Source organism: Neophocaena asiaeorientalis, unplaced genomic scaffold (genome assembly GCF_003031525.2).
Source record: "Neophocaena asiaeorientalis asiaeorientalis breed wild unplaced genomic scaffold, Neophocaena_asiaeorientalis_V1.1 scaffold960, whole genome shotgun sequence".
In the NCBI taxonomy this organism is placed as follows: domain Eukaryota; kingdom Metazoa; phylum Chordata; class Mammalia; order Artiodactyla; family Phocoenidae; genus Neophocaena; species Neophocaena asiaeorientalis.
This window is the reverse complement of record NW_020173498.1, coordinates 183,172-202,231: the sequence shown is the minus strand read 5'-3', so window position 1 is coordinate 202,231 and position 19,060 is coordinate 183,172. Positions and strand designations below refer to the sequence as shown.

Sequence of the window (19,060 nt, the reverse complement as noted above, 5' to 3'; positions counted from 1 at the left end):
AACTTATAAACAAAGAAAAAAGAAACTCTGAGACTAGAACCCAACAGTCTTTATTTTAAGCACTCCAGAAAGCTTTGATATATTCTGAAGTTTGAAAACATGACTTCAAATTCTGTCTTTCTTCCTTTCTTCCTCTTCTTCCTCCTTTCCTTCCCCTTTTGCTCAACCATGTCCAGAGTATTTGCTAGTTATCTGGCTGCTTGTCTGAGGATAGATCTATCAAAGACATTACGGTATTTCTGGAATGTCTGATGAAAGTCTAACAGGAGAGTACTCCCCTCCTGTTCATGCCAGAAGTCAGCCCTGCCTGACAAAGCTCCCCCATCGGATACTCTTACCACCTCGGAGTGAGTGGTTTGCCAACCAACAGTGGGCAGACGCTACCGTGTGAGTTTTTTCTTCCAGGTGCTTTCATGAACCTTGAAATAAAAGGCCCACTCCTTTAAATGTGGCCACTCAATCTCAGACTTTCATGAGACATCATCATCATGAATTTGCTATTGTCTCATACTTGACTCACAAAAACTTCACAGTCTCAAGAAAACAGAATAACTTGAGGAAAGTTACAAAGAAAAAAAGAATGATCAGGGCTCCTTGAACAGAACTAGAGAAATAATGACACAGAATAGTGCATATAAATGAACCCAATTGCTCTTCATTTCAGTATTTCTTTTCTACATTGAATTAGCATAATTTTGCACTAAAGACAAGCAAATCAGATGAAAGGAAACTTATTTCGCTTTGGCGTATTAAAAAGTACAACGTGTACCCACACAGACCAAACTCTTCAAAACAAAGTACAGAGAGAAGATGCTGAAAGACAAATCATTTATCCAAGTTTATTCTCAGAGAGCTAGAGTTCAGGAACTCGCTCTGCGCCCCTGGAAGCAATACTTTGTAGAAGAGAAATAGTTCTTAAAGTTTGATTTTTTTAAAATTCTTTTCATTCTCTGTTAATATAATTGTAGGGCAGCCACGGGAGGGGTGGAGTTCTGTGCTCTTCTCAGATCCTCAAGCCATTTTTACCTCCAAACAATGACTGTGGTGTTGCTTCCTAGGCAATACTTTGAGCTCATCACACTCTCCGCATCATTCAAGATTGCAGGATCTAGTTCCCTGACCAGGGATCAAACCTGGGCCCCCTGCATTGGGAGCACGGAGTCTTAACCACCGGGCAACTGGAGAAGTCCCTACCCATCTACTTTTTTGGTTTTCTTTTTTTTTAATTTTATTTATTTATTTTTGGCTGCGTTGGGTCTTCGTTGCTGTGCACCGACTTCTCTGGTTGCAGCGAGCGGGGGCTACTCTTCGTTGTGGTGCGCAGGCTTCTCATTGTGGTGGCTTCTCTTGTTGTGGAGCATGGGCTGTAGGCCCGTGGGCTTCAGTAGTTGTGGCACGTGGGCTCAGTAGTTGTGGCAAGCAGGCTGTAGAGCGCAGGCTCAGTAGTTGTGGTGCATGGGCTTAGTTGCTCCCCGGCATGTGGGATCTTCCCGGACCAGGGTTCGAACCCTGGTGTCCCCTGCATTGGCAGGTGGATTCTTAACCACTGTGCCACCAGGGAAGTCCCTACCCATCTACCTTTTGATGGAGGCTTTTCTAAAGCCTTGTTAAAATGAATGTCTTCTAGAAATAAAATCTGCTGTGTCCTGTCCCCAGAGTTTCTGATTCATTCTGGAAGGGGGCACAAGAATTGGATTTCTGTGCTTCACCACTATTGATCGAAGTTAAAAGAAAAATTCCTTTTAAATATCTTTATAATTGTTTTTTTGTTTTTTAAAGCCAGGTAAGACTTGCAGAGCCGCCGATATAGATTGGAATTGGCTGGGGGCTCCCGTACTGCACAAAATTTCAACAGTTCTAGCTGGAAGGGATGAACGTAAGTCTTGGGATTCATCACGAAGGTGGAGGAATATAACTGAATCACTGTGCTATGGCTATGCACCTGAAACTAATATAGCACTGTAACTCAACTATACATCAATAAAAGTAAAAAAATTAAAATATCAGCACAGATAAACCTTTCTGGATATGCTAGCCCAAAATATCGGTATCAGTAAATCAATATCGATAAATATAAACCCTTCTGGATACTCTGGGCCAAAAGCTCCCAGAGCATCTAATTTGTGGCTTTACCCCCAGCATCTCCTGTGGAACATAGGAGGCCCTCAAGGAAACTGTTTGAATGAGTGAATAAATTATCTTGAAACAAAATCGACAGGTAATTTAGCATGTTCATACTCCTAGGCAATTCACTTAAATGTTCTAGGCTCTGGTTTTGCACAACTTGGCAATGAACATATTAACATATTAAAATATTAAAACATGAAAATTTAACATATTAAAATTAACATATTAAAATATTAAAACATGAAAATTTCTAAAATCCCTTCCAGTGTAAAATGCTAGGTTTCTCTTCTTTTCCTCATTTCATTTTTTCCTTTTACAACCATAGTTAATTTGTTGGCAATTATCAGAGGTGAACACTGAGAGGTCATGATCTCAGGGACTACAGAATTCTAAAAAACATCCACAGGAAACGAGAGAGGATCACTTTAACACCTTTCATGTGTTAAAAATCCTAAGTGATTAATGAACCATTGGTAAGCGGAAACAAATGTACCTTTTTATTTCTAAAAATGACCTCAGGGGTACAACAGGAATAAAGACGCAGACCTACTGGAGAACGGACTTGAGGATATGGGGAGGGGGAAGGGTGAGCTTTGACAGGGCGAGAGAGAGTCATGGACATATACACACTAAGAAACGTAGTAAGGTAGATAGCTAGTGGGAAGCAGCCGCATGGCACAGGGATATTAGCTCGGTGCTTTGTGACAGCCTGGAGGGGTGGGATAGGGAGAGTGGGAGGGAGGGAGACGCAAGAGGGAAGACATATGGGAACATATGTATATGTATAGCTGATTCACTTTGTTATAAAGCAGAAACTAACACACCATTGTAAAGCAATTATACCCCAATAAAGATGTTTAAAAAAAAAAAAAATCACCTCAAACCAGGGGCAGTTTTGCTCCCCAGAGGACATTTGGCAATATCTGGAAACACTTTTGGTTGTCACAACTTGGGGTTCAGGGTGGGGGGCAGGTGTAGATGCCACTGGCATCTCGTGGGTGAAGGCCAGGGATGCTGTTTAAACATCCTGTTGGTTCGCTAAAGATGTTGCGGAAAAACCCGAATGAACTTTCTGGACAACCCAACACAGTACAGCGCACAGGACAGTCTCCGCGGCAAAGAATCATCCAGTCTAAATGCCAGTAGTGCGGAGGCTGAGAAACTTGCTTTAGGTTAGAGTAAAAAAGTAGTCTCTTCCACAGCTACTCCGCCCCCGTGATTTTAATGGAACGATTATACTTTCAACCATTTGTTTAGTTAAGCCTGCCAGGCACTATGCTAAACACAGCACATACATTATCTTATTTAACACTAACAAAACCCTGTGAGGTTTCTTTTAACATCTTTATTAGAGTGTAATTGCTTTACAATGGTGTGTGAGTTTCTGCTGTATAACAAAATGAATCAGCTATATGCATACATATATCCCCATATCCCCTCCCTCTTGCGTCTCCCTCCCACCCTCCCTATCCCACCCCTCTAGGTGGTCACAAAGCACGGAGCTGATCTCCCTGTGCTATGCAGCTGCTTCCCACTAGCTAGCTATTTTACAGTTGGTAGTGTATATATGTCCATGCCACTCTCTCACTTCGTCCCAGCTTACCCTTCCCACCCTGTGAGGTTTTGAAGATTAGTATTGATACGTGATGTCTTAAAGAGATTACCGTAACTGTTAGGTCCCACACTGGGATTTGTTGAGTGTTCCCGTCTTGTGGAGTGTTTTATCTCCTCCCTATGCCAGCTGTACCAGAGAGGACAGATGTGGAGAACAGATGACTGTTGGCTACCCAGGCAATTGCTGTAGGGCAAACTGAAAAGGGTTGGCCCTTGCTAAGAGGGTAGAAGAAATGCTTTTCCATACATGTCAGCTGTCCGACTTCAGAGCCTCTGATGGTAGTCTTTATGCAGAAATAATACCATAACGAACACCTTCATGTACAGATTTTCACATTGAAAAAGTTATTTCCTTAGCTTATTGTAAAACTAGTGGCTTAAAAGGCCAGAGGGAATTGGTGATTATAGTGGCTTCTCCTCCTTTTCTAAATTGATTTTCCAGAGTTGTGCCCATTTCCTGCACCACCACGAAGTTGTGAGAAAACCTCTTTCAGTACACTGACACCAGCATTGACTTTTGACATTTAAAACCAAAATGCTTGCTTATTTAGCAAGCTAAGAATTATGCATCTGAGCTTAAATAATAAGCAGGTGCTGGGATTTGTTACCACATATGTGTTTCCCAAAATGAGGACCACGCTGTGTAAGAACAATAAGGAGAAACTCAAGTCAATACAAATAAAACTTGCGTTTCAAAGAAACACATTCGTTTATTCAACAAATGCAGTTATTTGTCCAATAAAGGCTAAGCCCCAAGAAAACATTCCTGCTTTCTCTGTAAACACTATCTCAAATCTTTTGTTTAAATAAATCTCTGAAGAGCAAATGAGAGAATTGGATTTTATAGTTTAAAATGTTTTCTCTGATACGATTAGTGTCCTTTTTGCCCCGTCCTAAAAATAAGGCAAAATAGATGCTTCCTAGGAGACTTGTGGTTTGAGGTAGACGTCTACCCACAGACCCCGTAACTACCCTCCTGACAAACAATAATCATAATCGTAATTATAACAGCAACAATAATAACACAATCACCTGGTCCAGTATTTAAAAAATATATAGTATATATAATATGTATCGTGGGATATCCCATTAGTGGATCATTTCAGTAGGTTTTTTTTTTTTGTTTGCATTGGGTCTTCGTTGCTGCGCGCCGGCTTTCTCCAGTTGCGGCGAGCGGGGGCTACTCTTCGTTGCGGTGCTCGGGCTTCTCATTGCGGTGGCTTCTCTTGTTGCGGAGCACGGGGTCTAGAGAGCTGGCTCCGTAGTTGTGGCACGCAGGCTCAGTAGTTGTGGCGCACGGGCTTAGTTGCTCCGCGGCATGTGGGATCTTCCCAGACCAGGGCTCGAACCCGTGTCCCCTGCGTTGACAGGTGGATTCTTAACCACTGTGCCACAAGGGAAGCCCCATAGTAGATGTTTTTATGGGAGTGAAAGGAGCAACTGGACGTTGGCACAAGGAATGGGATCAGTAGCTTTGAGGTTTCCATGTATGTTTTAACCTAAGACAGATTGAACTGCTTACTGAATAGTGGTCACACTGTATATTCAGGCCGTTCGATCTTTCGCTTGCCATCATCTGCTCAAAATAATAAGCAAGGGATACCTACAAAGTATTCGAATAGAGCTGTCACCAGAGTCTTGCTGAGTGTTTGATCTGTCCCTAAACTAGTTGTGCAAGGCAGGACAGATGTGGAGAATCGATGATTGGTGGCCACCTAGGCAGTTGCTGTAGGGCAAACTGAAATGGGTTGGCCCTTGCTAAGAGGGTAAAAGAAATATTTTTCGATATGAGAAGTAGGACGTTATTATACCTTCAAGTATGGTGGCCTACTGGGAAGCCAAGGTAGCAACCAGGCCTGTCTGGTCCACACACAGCTAAGCGGTCCTCACCATCAGCATTGTAGCCTAAGGCGATGGCACATCCCTTGCGTACCACACTCACCCATCCCTTTAAGGTTGATCAGTATCTCCGAATGCTGAGCCCAATGCTGTGAAGTCAAAGGCGCCCTGACAACTGGCCCTCCACCCAACTCAGCTTTGTCCCAACAGCAGGTGGGCTGATTGTCTTCAAGGAGGTGATCTCGAGGTTCAAATGCATAAACAGTTGACCCTTGAACAACGCAGAGGTCGGGGGGCAGACTCCCGAAAATCCGAGTATAACTTATAGCTGGCCCTCTGTATCCCAGTTTCCTGTGTGTCTGTATCTGAGGTTCCCCTGTATCCAAGGTTACTCTGAATCCAAGGTTCCGCATCCATGGATTCAACCAACCTCCTATTGCAAAAGACTGTAGTATTTACTACTGAGAAAAATCCGCATATGAATGGACCCTCGCAGTTCAAACCCGTGTTGTTCAGGGGTCAACTGTATTCTCAGCAGAGGGCACTAGGATGTAAGTACCAGATTCCTTCATAAGAGCAGAATTTGAGTGAGAATAGGAAGATGAGAAGCTACCTGGAAACTTGATGAAGGCTGAGGGGAGGACATCCGGGAGAGGAGGAAATGAAGCTGAGTCCTTGGCAGTGTCGACTGTAGCCCCGGCTTGATTGTGCGCAGAAATCTTCTGGGGACCTTGTGGAGATGCTGATTCTGGTGCAGGAGATCTGGGCGGGGCCCGAGATGCTACATTTCTAACAAACTTCCAGGTGATATTGAAGCTCTCAGTCCAAGAACCACATTTCAGAAGCAAGGGTCTATTCCCATTCCTGCCGGATATGGCTGTGCCTCACGGGCTCTTTGCAAAAAAAGACAAAAAGCAACAACAAAAAAAACCAAAGTAGAATTCAACATTGTCTGTGTTTGTCCCTCTCCCTACTTCTGCTCTTACAAGTGTGATTTTTAAAGCACAACATGAATAGTATTTAAATAAACATGTTTGAGATTTATCATCAATTAGAAAGTATAGAAGTTGAGGTTTGTAATTTTATTAGCAGGAGGTTAATAGGTGTCATGCATGGGCGGTTTTTTTGTTTGTTTTTTTTTTTTGGCCATGCCATGCAGCTTGTGGGATCTTAGTTCCCGGACCAGGGATTGAACCTGGGCCCTCAGCAGCAGAAGCACAAGAGTCCTAACCACAGGACCACTGGGGAACTCCCTATGTGTTTATTTAAAAGACAACAGTCATTAATTATAAATGTCATGGTCTTATCTCTAGAATAATGGAATGTGTTTCAGAATAAGAGTTTGTGATGATCAATATTAATGAGAATGAAAGGAAAGAAAAATATTTTGTCCTTTTAAAAATGCAGTCCTTTAGAAGAGGTTAAGGGACCTTTTGTCGTGGCAATGTTTTATTCATACTTTTCTGCTATAGTTATTTAATCAAAACAGACACAAAAATCACATCAGCTAATCTTGCTGACATGAGTCAATATGCCAGATTATCTCTTTGCTTTCCAAACTGCCCTCTCCCCACCCCCTAACTTAACCAAGGCGAGTTTTATTCTAAATTCTTTAAAAATGTGTCCTAAGAACAAAATAAAGAAGCTTCTTTTTGGATAGGCAAGCAGTAAAGTAACTTTTAAAGTATTAAATGCAAACTAAAACAGTAGGAAGAAATATTGCTTAATAAAGAGTGTTTTTCTTGAGTACTCCACATTTATAAACAAACTTTTCAAGTTTGGCAGCAAGAAAAGAATCCTGCCTGATAGAGAGCCCTTAGGGGTGATGACTCATACCATTTTCAGAAAAGGCTGTGCAAAATTTAATTTTAGCTGGGAGACCTTAGTGCGATACTTGATTTAAATCCTCATATATTATTATGTGACATGAGGGCAAAAGAACAGGGCTTTTTTTCTGTCTGAAAATGCACGTTTTCATTAGTGTTTTTAAAGAGGAAAAAAAATTTATAACTAAGTTTTATTGGAGTATGGTTGCTTTACCATGTTGTGTTAGCCTCCACTGCATAGCAGAATGTATCAGCCATACGCATACAGATATCCCCTCCCTTTTGGACTTCCCTTCCATTTAGGTTACCACAGTGCACTAGGTGAGTTCCCTGTGCTATACAGCATGTTCCCATCAGTTGTCCATTTTATACATAATAACAACAATGTATGTGTGTCAATCCCAGTCTCCCAATTCCTCCCAAGGCACCCCTTTCCCCCTTGGTATCCATACCTTTGTTCTTAACACATTTTTTTTTTTTTTGGCTGCGTTGGGTCTTCATTGCTGTGCCTGGGCTTTTTTCTAGTTGCAGCGAGCTGGGGCTTCTCTTCGTTGCGGTGTGCGGGCTTCTCACTGCGATGGCTTCTCTTGTTGCAGAGCATGAGCTCTAGGTGCATGGGCTTCAGTTCAGTAGTTGTGGCTCGTGGGCTCCAGAGCGCAGGCTCAGTAGTTGTGGCACACGGGCTTAGTTGCTCTGTGGCATGTGGCATCTTCCCGGACCAGGGCTCGAACCTGTGTCCCCTGCACTGGCAGGCGGATCCTTAACCACTGCGCCACCAGGGAAGTCCTACTGTATGTGATTAAATGGACCCTTCAATCTCTGTGACCCATCCAAAATTTATTGAGATGGAGAAGGTTATTGGAGATAGCACAGTGTTTCTCAAATAGGGAAATTTTGCACCACCAGGGGACATTCGGCAATATCTGAAGATATTTTTGATTGTCACAATTGGGGGGATATGTATTACTGGCATCAGGTGGGTGGAGTCCAGAGAGGCTGCTAAACATCACACAATGCAAAGGAAGATTCTACAACAAGGAGTTGTCCAGCTTACGTTGTCAATAGTGCCAACATGGAGAAGCCCTGGTTTAGCAGAATGGCAGCCTAATGCCCTCCTCTCCCTTTTAAAGGCTTTTTACAGTTCAAAGGTGAGTTAAATATTAATTGATAATGCATTATTGGTCAGCAACTTTTGGTCAAAAGAACAACTGAAAGAAATAGAGAAGATGGGTAGATCAGTGCACACCAGTCTAGGAAAAACTCAAAGCTCAAAGCCCATCGCTTGGGCTTCCCTGGTGGCACAGTGGTTGAGAATCCACCTGCCAATGCAGGGGACACGGGTTCGCGCCCTGGTCCGGGAAGAGCCCACACTCCGCACAGCAACTAAGCCTGTGCGCCCCAACTACTGAGCCTGTGCTCTAGAGCCCGGGAGCCACAGCTACTGAGCCCACGTGCTGCAACTGCTGAGCCCGCGTGCCTAGAGCCCGTGCTCCGCAACAAGAGAAGCCACTGCAATGAGAAGCCTGCGCACTGCAGTGAAGAGTAGCCCCCGCTCGCTGCAACTAGAGAAAGCCCGTGCACAGCAACGAAGGCCCAACACAGCCAAAAAAAAAAAAAAACCATTGCTTGGGGGCTCATCATCTTTACTGGATGATCAGGAATTGTGTCTTGTCACTTACACTATCCCTTACTGCCCAGCACAGTGGTTGGCAACACCAAATGCTCAACAAGAACTTTAGCGTATAAAAAAGATATTGTGTTAAAAGATTGCTTGAGTTCCATATGTCTAATATTGCAAACTTCATATAGGAGCGACCCTGGAATCTCTCTCACTTATTAGCACTAAAGACATCGAGTGGCCTGTTTTCTGAGCTTTCACTTTAAGATAAATGTTATCTGGGAAGTCCTAAAATTTTTTGATAATTGCACTATTTACAATAGCCAAGACATGGAAGCAACCTAAATGTTCATTGACAGAGGAATGGAGAAAGAAGACTTGCTTGGTACATATATACAATGGAATATTACTTAGCCATAAAAAAGAATGAAATAATGCCATTTCCAGCAACATGAGTGGAGTTAGAGATTATCATACTAAGTGAAGTAAGTCAGACAGAGAAATACAAATATCATATGATATCACTTATATGTGGAATCTAATTTTAAAAATGATACAAATGAACTTATTTACAAAACAGAAACAGACTCACAGATCTCAAAATTAAACTTATGGTTACCAAAGGGGACACATGGGGGGAAGTGATAAATTAGGAGACTGGGATTGACATACACACACTACTATATATTAAATAGATAACTAATAAGGAGCTACTGTATATCACAGGGAATTCTACTCAATATTCTGTAATAACCTATATGGGAAAAGAATCTGAAAAAGAATGGAAATACATATCTGATTCACTTTGCTGTACACTTGAAACTAACACAACATTGTAAATCAACTATACTCCAATAAAATTTTTTAACGTAAATTTTAAATAATATTTATTATTATTTATTTATTTATTTTTTGGCTGCATTGGGTCTTCTTTGCTGCACGCGGGCTTTCTCTAGTTGTGGCAAGCAGGGGCTACTCTTCGTTGCCGTGCGCGGGCTTCTCATTGCGGTGGCTTCTCTTGCGGAGCACGGGTTCTAGGTGCACAGGCTTCAGTAGTTGTGGCATGGGGGCTCAGTAGTTGTGGTGCACGAGCTTAGTTGCTCTGTGGAATGTGGGATCTTCCCAGGCCAGGTCTCAAACCCGTGTCTCCTGCATTGGCAGGTGGATTCTTAACCACTGAACCACCAGGGAAGTCCCTTAAAAAGTAAATCTAATTAAAAGGCATTGAGACCAAAAATCTCCAGCTTCTTCATCAGCATTATGTTTTCATGCAATGGCATTTCTTGCAGGCTTGGGCACAAATTATGAAAAAAAACAATGGATTGTTTTTACTGGTGGCAAGTCCAGATCCATAACTACCAACTATTCGCACCATAAGCCTGTGGGGTTTTGTACCAATGATGAAAAATCTGAAACGAAAGATAATATACTGGGAGAAAATAAACATGACTTGGAAGCTTAACTGATGAAATTGACACCTTTCTTTCTTGGTTCTCATTTCTGCTTTTCTTCTTTATCAACATTGCAGGTGTTCCTGGCTCCATGCCAAACGCATCGTGGGCCGGGAACCTCAGAGCTGTAAAGTGGTTTGACATGGAAGATAAACACGGAGGCTGCCACGGTGAGGCATTCATTTGAAACTGTGAGGCCACACTGCTTGTTGGTATTGGCATGAAGGTTGTGGAATACAGGGGTTCTCACAGAGAGCCCTGCTGGTTCATTTAGACCAATCTGTGAATTATTAGACAGAGTAGCAAGAAGCTTCAAGACACAGTCCTTGAAAAGTAAATCTAAGTATCGTAAAGACATTCTCCAGCTTATAATTTCCTAGGGAGATGTAGAGGGGGGTTCAAATTGTAACGGTGCTTTCTTCTCGCAAGTTTCTGCCTTTTCCTTATTATTCATTCCTCTTTCTGCTCCTTTGGGCGTGCAGCGGTTACGAGGAGACAGTGGTCAGGATGAGAAGTGATGTCATGTTCTTACCACTGACTCCCATCCCTCATGTCCGCCTCTGCTCCCCCTGCGGACAGGTTTCCAGGTGGCTTGGAGGTGTTTGCTGCAGCTCTGGCATGACGGCAGGTGACAGCAACAAGAGAGGTTTCCCCTCCAAGTGGATAAGAGCTAGAAAACAAGTAGTTTTCATTTCTACAGAACCTTGTAAAGAAGACTTTTCATCAGTCCTGGTGTATATTCGAACTCTTGCCTGGTACATGGTGGGCATGTGTATTTGTTGACTAGGACTAACATAACGAAGTACTAACATAACAAAGTACTGGCTGCCTACTTATTCTTTTATTTACGTCATTATTGTCCTGGTACCCTTCCCGGGGTACACCTTTTGAGCTTTTCTGCCCACCTTTAAGCTCCCAATCTTATGTTAAAACAGCCTTTCTGGGCTTCCCTGGTGGCGCAGTGGTTGAGAGTCTGCCTGCCGATGCAGGGGACACGGGTTCGTGCCCTGGTCCGGGAGGATCCCACATGCCGCGGAGTGGCTGTGCCCGTGAGCCATGGCCGCTGAGCCTGCGTGTCCGGAGCCTGTGCTCTAAGATGGGAGAAGCCACAGCAGTGAGAGGCCCACGTACCGCAAAAAAAACCAACAACAACAACAAAAAAATCAGCCTTTCTACTCTCAAAAGGTGATCAATTCAACTTTAGGAAGAACTTTGAAGATATTTGATTAAAATCTCCTTATCAATTCCTTTGTCATGTCATCCCTTTCCGCCATCTTAGAACATTTTGGACCCATTCTCTCGTTGTTGCTTCCTGTTTCAAAAGGAAAAGTTACCTATCCTCACAGCCAAGGTCAGCATCTGGTCTCATTTGTGTGTGGATCCCCCTAAATTATCCCATTGCTCTCTTGCATTCTCAGTGTCTCCCTCTCTGCTGTTTCTTTTCCTAAGCAAAGGTGTACTTACTGCCTCTATCCTGAAGAGCAAGCTGTCTAGGCACCCTCTACTTGATCCAGCCTGGAATCTTCTCTCCTGTTCACTGCCATTTCTTAAGCGTGGGCGTGCTGCCCATGTACCGAGTTCTTCCCACCCACTACCCGGTTATTCTTTAACTTAAACTCCGGCTTTTTTCTCCAGTGATTTTCTCTGTCTACTGAACTTTCTTCCAGCCACATTGAGTTAATCACCAAGTCCTGTCAGTCCTTCTGTGCTCTGCCTCTAATAGCCTTCTTTTCCCACTCATGGCAACCATTAACTTTGAACAAATTTGCTCTCTGGTTTACACAATTACTGTAGTCTCTTGATTGGTTCCTAATGTACCCTGCAAAGCTCTGCAAAATTAATCGTGCTAAAATCTATTTCATCATTTGATTCTTCTATTCAAAAAAGTTCTTCAGGGACTTCCCTGGTGGCGCAGCGGTTAAGAATCCACCTGCCAGTGCAGGGGACACAGGTTCGAGCCCTGGTCCAGGAAGATCCCACATGCTGCGGAGCACCTAGGCCCGTGCACCGCAACTACTGAACCTGAACTCTAGAGCCCGCGAGCCACAACTACTGAAGCCCGCGTGCAACAACTACTGAAGCCTGTGCCCCTAGAACCTGTGCTCCACAAGAGAAGCCACCGCAATGAGAAGCCCGCACACCACAACGAAGAGTAGCCCCTGCTCGCCACAACTAGAGAAAGCCGGTGTGCAGCAATGAAGGCCCAACGCAGCCAAAAATAAATAAAAAAAAAACACAACTTCTCCAGTCCTTTCATAAGAAAGGGATAAAAAGGCCCAACCCCTTTATGGGATAAAAGAGGCCCAACTTTCATCTATTTTAAGTCAGTCAACCATAATAGTTCTACCATATGCAAAGAAATGCTGGAAAGGGTACCAACTTCCTTGTTTTTAACCTGTTCCCCAACAAACTCTATTCTAGCAGAAAATTCTCATCTCTACATTTTCCAGAGGCATTTTCCCACCTGATGCTTTCCCATCCATCCCCCTGATGCTTCCCAATTCTACCCACCTGTGAACTCTCCACTCATCCTTCTCTATCCTTTTATTCAACAACTATTCATTTAACACCTAATATTTACCAGGCACTGTTCCAGATGCTGGGGACACAGAAGTGAACACAATGGTCTCAAATTCTAGCTCTTCAGGAGCTTATATTCTAGTCTGGGGAGAAGGACAATAAACAAACAAACACGTTTGGTAATAAGTGTCAAAAGGAAAATGAATCAGGAAAGAAGGGAAGGAGGTCAGAGACAGCCTCATATGAGATGACCTTGACCTTGAAGCGAGCCCTGGGTGGTACCAGAGGGAGCCTTGAGGCTGTCTGGTAGAAGGACGTGGTACAGGGGAGAAAGCGCAAACACGGATGGATGCCTGGGGGTGCTTGGGACCAGTGAGGGGGCCAGTGTGGCTGATGTGAATGTGGAAGGGTTTTTGTTTTTTTTTTTTAAACATCTTTATTGGAGTATAATTGCTTTACAATGGTGTGTTAGTTTCTGCTGTATAACAAAGTGAATCAGTTATACATATACATATGTTCCCATATCTCTTCCCTCTTGCATCTCCCTCCCTCCCGCCCTCCCTATCCCACCCCTCTGGGTGGTCACAAAGCACCGAGCTGGGAAGGGTTATTAAAGGTTATAACTGAATGAGTAAGTGGTGGGAGGTGAGTCCAGGAGAGTCTGAGGAGTCTTGAATGCCATTGGTAGGAATTTGGCTTTTACTGCAAATGAGATGAAAAGCCATTAGAGGGTTTTGAGCAGCAGAGACATCTTCTGCTTACATTTAAAACAATCACTCTGGCTGCTGTGCTGGGAATGTACTAACAGGCAAAAATGGAGGCGCTGGAAACCAGTTATTGTAACAATTCAGACAGGAAGATGCAGGCGGCTTGGACTAGGGTGCAGGTAGTGGAGGTGGTGAAAAGTAGTCAAATTCTATTAGTATTTTGAAGGTTGAGCTGACAGGATTGCTACCAGATTGGATGTGGGGTGTGAAAAAAAGGGGGAGAAGTGCCCAGGGCACTGAAGAATGGACTCGCTGTGGATTGTGATGGGGAAGACTTGGAGAGGATTAAGGACTTGAGACCTGACCTATGGGTGAGGTTTATTACTCACCTAAGAGGAGAGATAAAGTAGGCACTTGGCTAGACCAGGCTGGAGCTCAGAGAAGAGACCTGACCGATACAGCCCATCAGGACTTCTCCCATCTCTACACTTCTAGAACTTCTCATCCATGAAATCCAAAGTTCACGATACAGTCCATGAACGGCCATTTTGATGCCTGTTGTGTTACTTCTTTGTATTATTTAACTCTCATTTTCTTCAAATGCATGTTTGTACCTCTCTCTCCCCGTAGAAAGTTTAACTTCCTCGTGGGCTGGGCCAGCGCAACGCTGTTTCATCACAATCCTGTAGCCCTTGACACAGTGCTAGCCACGCAGCAGTTAGGCAGTAACCCGACCATTCTGCAAGCTCACTACCCCTGACTCAAAAACAAGCCTGTTTTCACTGTTTCTCGTTCTCTTCCTTTACAGGCCACTACGTCCATGGCATTTGTATCTATGGAAACGGAGACTTAAAGTGGTTGATTAATTCGTCAAGCCTCTTTGCTAACAAGTTTGAGCTCACTACGTACCCCCTTACTGTGGAATGCCTAGAGCTGAGGCTTAGAGAAAGAACCCTCAATCAGAGTGAAATTGCAATACAGCCCAGCTGGTATTTTTGATCTACTGCCACTCACGACTGAAGGAAAATCACAGCTGGAAAGGAGAGCTTGTCTTTGTGAGAAAAACTTAGCCTGGGTTATATGAACAGTCTCAGGGCCAAGGTTATGGCTTCAGGACCCGACTACATGATCACATGTTAAAATGTTCTCTGGACACCGTGGAATATGCTGCCAGGGTGGTTGTGCAGAGTGATGCCGGCGCTTCGGCCACTCTGCCAGTTTCTCGAGGCTCATCTCTGCGTCAGGCTAAATGTTCTCATCAGTGATAAACTGTCCTCAGATTTGCATCTGATCTTCATCGTATATAAATGTTCTAATGAAGAGGAGAATTGTGGATAATACTATGTAGGAGAAAAAGAACTGGGTTTCTTTGAAGAAGGAATCTTTTATAACAGATCTCTAGCCACACACACATTGATGGATATCCCCTGCTCTTTGCTTACCTGCACGTAGGCATAGAAATCGCCTTTTGGGTAACTGACCGATCTCCTTTACAACTTGAGCTCCTAGAACTGAGAACTAGGTCTTGTTCCTGAGTTTCCACAGTAGCATTTTCAAGTTTCCTGTGTCTAAAGTTCTGTATAGAATTTAAAGCCATTCACAGGAGACAGAATTGGAGACAGCAGTCACTGCCTGCCTCTTCAGTAAAAGGCCCCCAGGGGAATCAGTTTCTTGAATATTTGTCAGAATGTGCTCTGATCCCTCTTTCTTGTTTTCCATCGAGAACATGGAAAAGTTCTTGAAGCATGAAGAATTTCTGGAAGAGAGGTGCTATTGCATGGGTTTAGCCTCAAGCCTTGAATATCTCAGAGTAAATCACTTTCCTTTATTGCCACTACTCTCCACCCCGACCAAAGTGATCTTATCTGCAAAGCAGAGACCAAATTCTGTCCCGTGAGCCTTTAAGGAGTCCATAGTGTGCTCTGGGTAGCTTTGCAATGCCTGGGGGTCATAGGAGTGCCTGGATTTTTAAAAGCTTTCAAATGTGTGTGAGCCTTTTGGTCACTTCGTCCCGTTCATGTATCCAATTCATTCATTCAGTATCTGGTCAATAAGTATTTCCTGAGTGTTGATTATACACCAGACACGTGCAGAGACGAGGAGGAGAAGGAAGTCAGAAGCTTTTTCACTCTAAAAGTCCTGGCAATAACGTCAACGTTGGAAAGGCTGCTCTAGAGAATCTCACAGGGTGGTTGTATTTTAACACCTTCATGTGCAGGGTTGTAGACTGTGATACCAGGCCCAGGATATCAGAAATTACAAAGTGAGGTCTAAATCAGAGATTATTCCCAAGAGAGAAGGGAAGGAGGAGACGGACGCCACAGCCGATTGTGTTCTGTAGGTGTTCTGCTTGCTCCTTTACGTCTCACGGCCTTCAAATCTCACAACGCTCTTGGGAAGCTCGCAAGATCTGTCTGAGAATCGGGATTCTCTTATTGGTCTCCTTTGTTCATTTCCTGAGGTGGAACATTTAGAGAAGGTGAAGTAAAGCCATACTTAGCATCCCAGAATGGTCTCAGTGTTAATATTGAGAAAACGTCCTGTCACGTCAGAAAAACGTGAAGTCTACTCTTATATTCCATCCAGTTCCTTGATATTTATTCTAACGAACAACAGTAACTACAATTAATGATACATTTAATCCACGCAACGTTATTTTTTTCTGTAATTGTGCCTGTTGAATGTTAATCACATTTAATGACTTTGAATTTAATGACTTCTAGTGACTTTGAAGTAAAGCCTTCTTTTTTCCTGCTACCGAAAAAAAAAAAGATGGAACTGTATTGGTTGATGAAGAGTCCAGCGGTAGGGAACACACCCAGAGCTAAAGGCAGAATCTGAAGATACCTTTTTTTTCCAACTAACTTACATGACACCACTTGAGAAGAAGGGTTGCTTTACACTGGATCTTTCTCTTGTAGAACAAGAAATCTTTTGGAATAGAAGATGTTTACATGTCCATTGTTGGTCATTTCTTCTATGTCTTAAGTGCTTTAATATTGGAAGAGTGTAGTGTTTGGACTAGTGGATTTCTGCTAGCCCTTGGAGGTGCCCTGAAAACTTTGTTTTCGATGATGTTCCATGTTGTTTTCTTGGAAATAAATTAATATATTGTTTTCCACCTCTGGGGCCATTGTGCATTTTTATTTGATTGGCATTTGAAGATAATTCTCCTAACATTTTCTAAAAAGTACAAATAAATACATTCATACATACGCACGTACTTGTCTAAAAATGCCCGTCCACTGAAAAATAATTAAGCTTTTCCTCTGTGGAGTGTTGGGGAGAATAATTGGGAATGATAGAGAAGAGAATATAATGGAAGATCAGTTTCATTTAAATTGGGTACAACCATTTTAAAATCTGAGGAAGGAAGAAGTTAGCCTTCTACTCTTGCCTCCTTTATTTATTTTTTAAAAATCAAGGTACAATTTAGGAAAAAGACGTGAATATTATCATAATTATTCAATTGTCAAATGCCAGCGTTTTTGAGCAGCCTTTCAGTGCTAAATTTGGCTAAACAAATTTTGCCTCCAACAGACACATGGAAAATGACAGAAATACTGAGGAAAATAACTCATTTAAACAACATCTGATGCACCATTTTTTTTAATGCAAAATGTTTAAAAACTAAAGTGAAAAGCATTTCGAACTACAAAAACAATAAAAATATATGCTCATAAGAATAGAAAGAATACATAAATCAACTATACTTCAGTAAAAGAATTTTAAATATGATAAAATCAAGTTCATAGGTAAAAAAAATAGAAAGAATACAGAAGAATATAGAATAAAAAGTGAATTCCTTTTTCCAGGAGTAATCACTTGATTGGTGTATATTCTTAAGTGTCTTTTCAGTGCGGTGATATCCTGTGGCAGTGCTGTCCAAAAGAATTTCTGCAATGATGAAAATGTTCTGTATCTACACTGTCCAAGATAGTAACCACTCAGTTTAGCCACTGGGCACTTGAAATGTGGCCAGTGTGACTGAGGAAATGTTACTTATTTTTAGCCACATGTGACTAGTGGTTATTGGACTACCCAGTTCTATAGTTCTACATCAGTTATATACACGTGCTTGTGTATACGATGGAAATATACACAAAGACACATGTACTGGCTTTTTTTTAATGAGTTGATTATAGAGATGTATAATAGAAATTATATCTTTTTGCAACTTGCTTTTGTGGGCCCTTCAAAAATAAACTTTTACTTTTAGAATAGTCTTAATTTTACAGAAAAATTACAGATAATACCGAGTTCCCATATAACATAATCAATATATAACATTAGTATAATACATTTGTCACAATTAACGAGCCAATATTGATACATTATCACTGTTACCTAATATTCATACTTTATGTAGATTTCCTTAATTTTTACCTAATATCCTTTTATTGTTCCAGGATCTTATCCAAGTGCCACATTGGGTTTAGGTATGTTTCTACAGTCTCCTCTGGCCTTGACTGTTTCTCAGGCTTTTCTTGTTTTGATGACCTTGACAATCTTGAAGGGTGCTGGTTGGAGGTTTTGCAAAATGCCCCCCACCCATTGGTTTTGGCTGGTGTTTTTCTCATGGTTAGATTGAATTTGGGGGTTTGGAGGAGGAAGACCACAGAGGTAAAGTACCACTTTCATCACATGATATGAAGGGTACACACTATCGACTTAGCTTATCACAGCTGATGCTGGCCTCGGTCACCCGGCTTAAGTAGTGTTTGTCAGGATTCTCCACCGTAAAGTGAGGTTTTTCCCTTTTTCCATACAACACTCTTTGGGAGGAAGTCGTTCTTCCGAGCCCATACATAAAGAATGGGGAGTTGGGCTTCCCTGGTGGCGCAGTGGTTGAGAGTCCTCCTGCCGATGCAGGGGACACAGGTTCGTGCCCCGGTCCGGGAGGATAGAATCCTCCTGCCAATGCAGGGGACACGGGTTTGGCCCTGGTCTGGGAAGATCCCACGTGCCGTGGAGCAATGAAGCCCGTACATCACAGCTACTGAGCCTGTGCTCTACAGCCCGTGAGCCACAGCTACTGAAGCCTGTGAGCCACAACTACTGAGCCCGCGTGCCACAACTACTGAAGCCTCTGCACCTAGAGCCTGTGCTCTGCAACAAGAGAAGCCACTGCAATGAGAAGCCCACGCACCGCAACGAAGAGCAGCTCCCACTCGCTGCAACTAGAGAAAGCCTGCACACAGCAACGAAGACCCAACGCAGCCAATAAATAAATAAAATTTTAAAATAAATAAAATAAAAATAGAATTACCATATGATCCAGCAACCCCACTCCTGGGCATATATCCAGAAAAGATGAAAACTCTAATTTGAAGAGATACATGCACCCCAATGTTCATA

General features: G+C 42.7%; 1 protein-coding gene across 6 annotated transcripts in view; it reads left to right on the top strand.

Annotated features, from left to right (window-relative positions):
- The window catches only part of GCNT2 (glucosaminyl (N-acetyl) transferase 2 (I blood group)), a 114,191-nt gene extending 97,368 nt beyond the window's left edge, over window positions 1-16,823 (top strand). For all 6 annotated transcript variants that reach the window (XM_024747564.1, XM_024747566.1, XM_024747565.1 and 3 more), the window contains 2 exons: window positions 10,553-10,645; window positions 14,511-16,823. In XM_024747564.1, coding sequence (XP_024603332.1) covers window positions 10,553-10,645; window positions 14,511-14,701 — 284 coding nt within the window. In that variant the 3' untranslated portion in view covers window positions 14,702-16,823. The remainder of the gene's footprint in view (window positions 1-10,552; window positions 10,646-14,510) is intronic.
- Window positions 16,824-19,060: the final 2,237 nt, after the last annotated feature.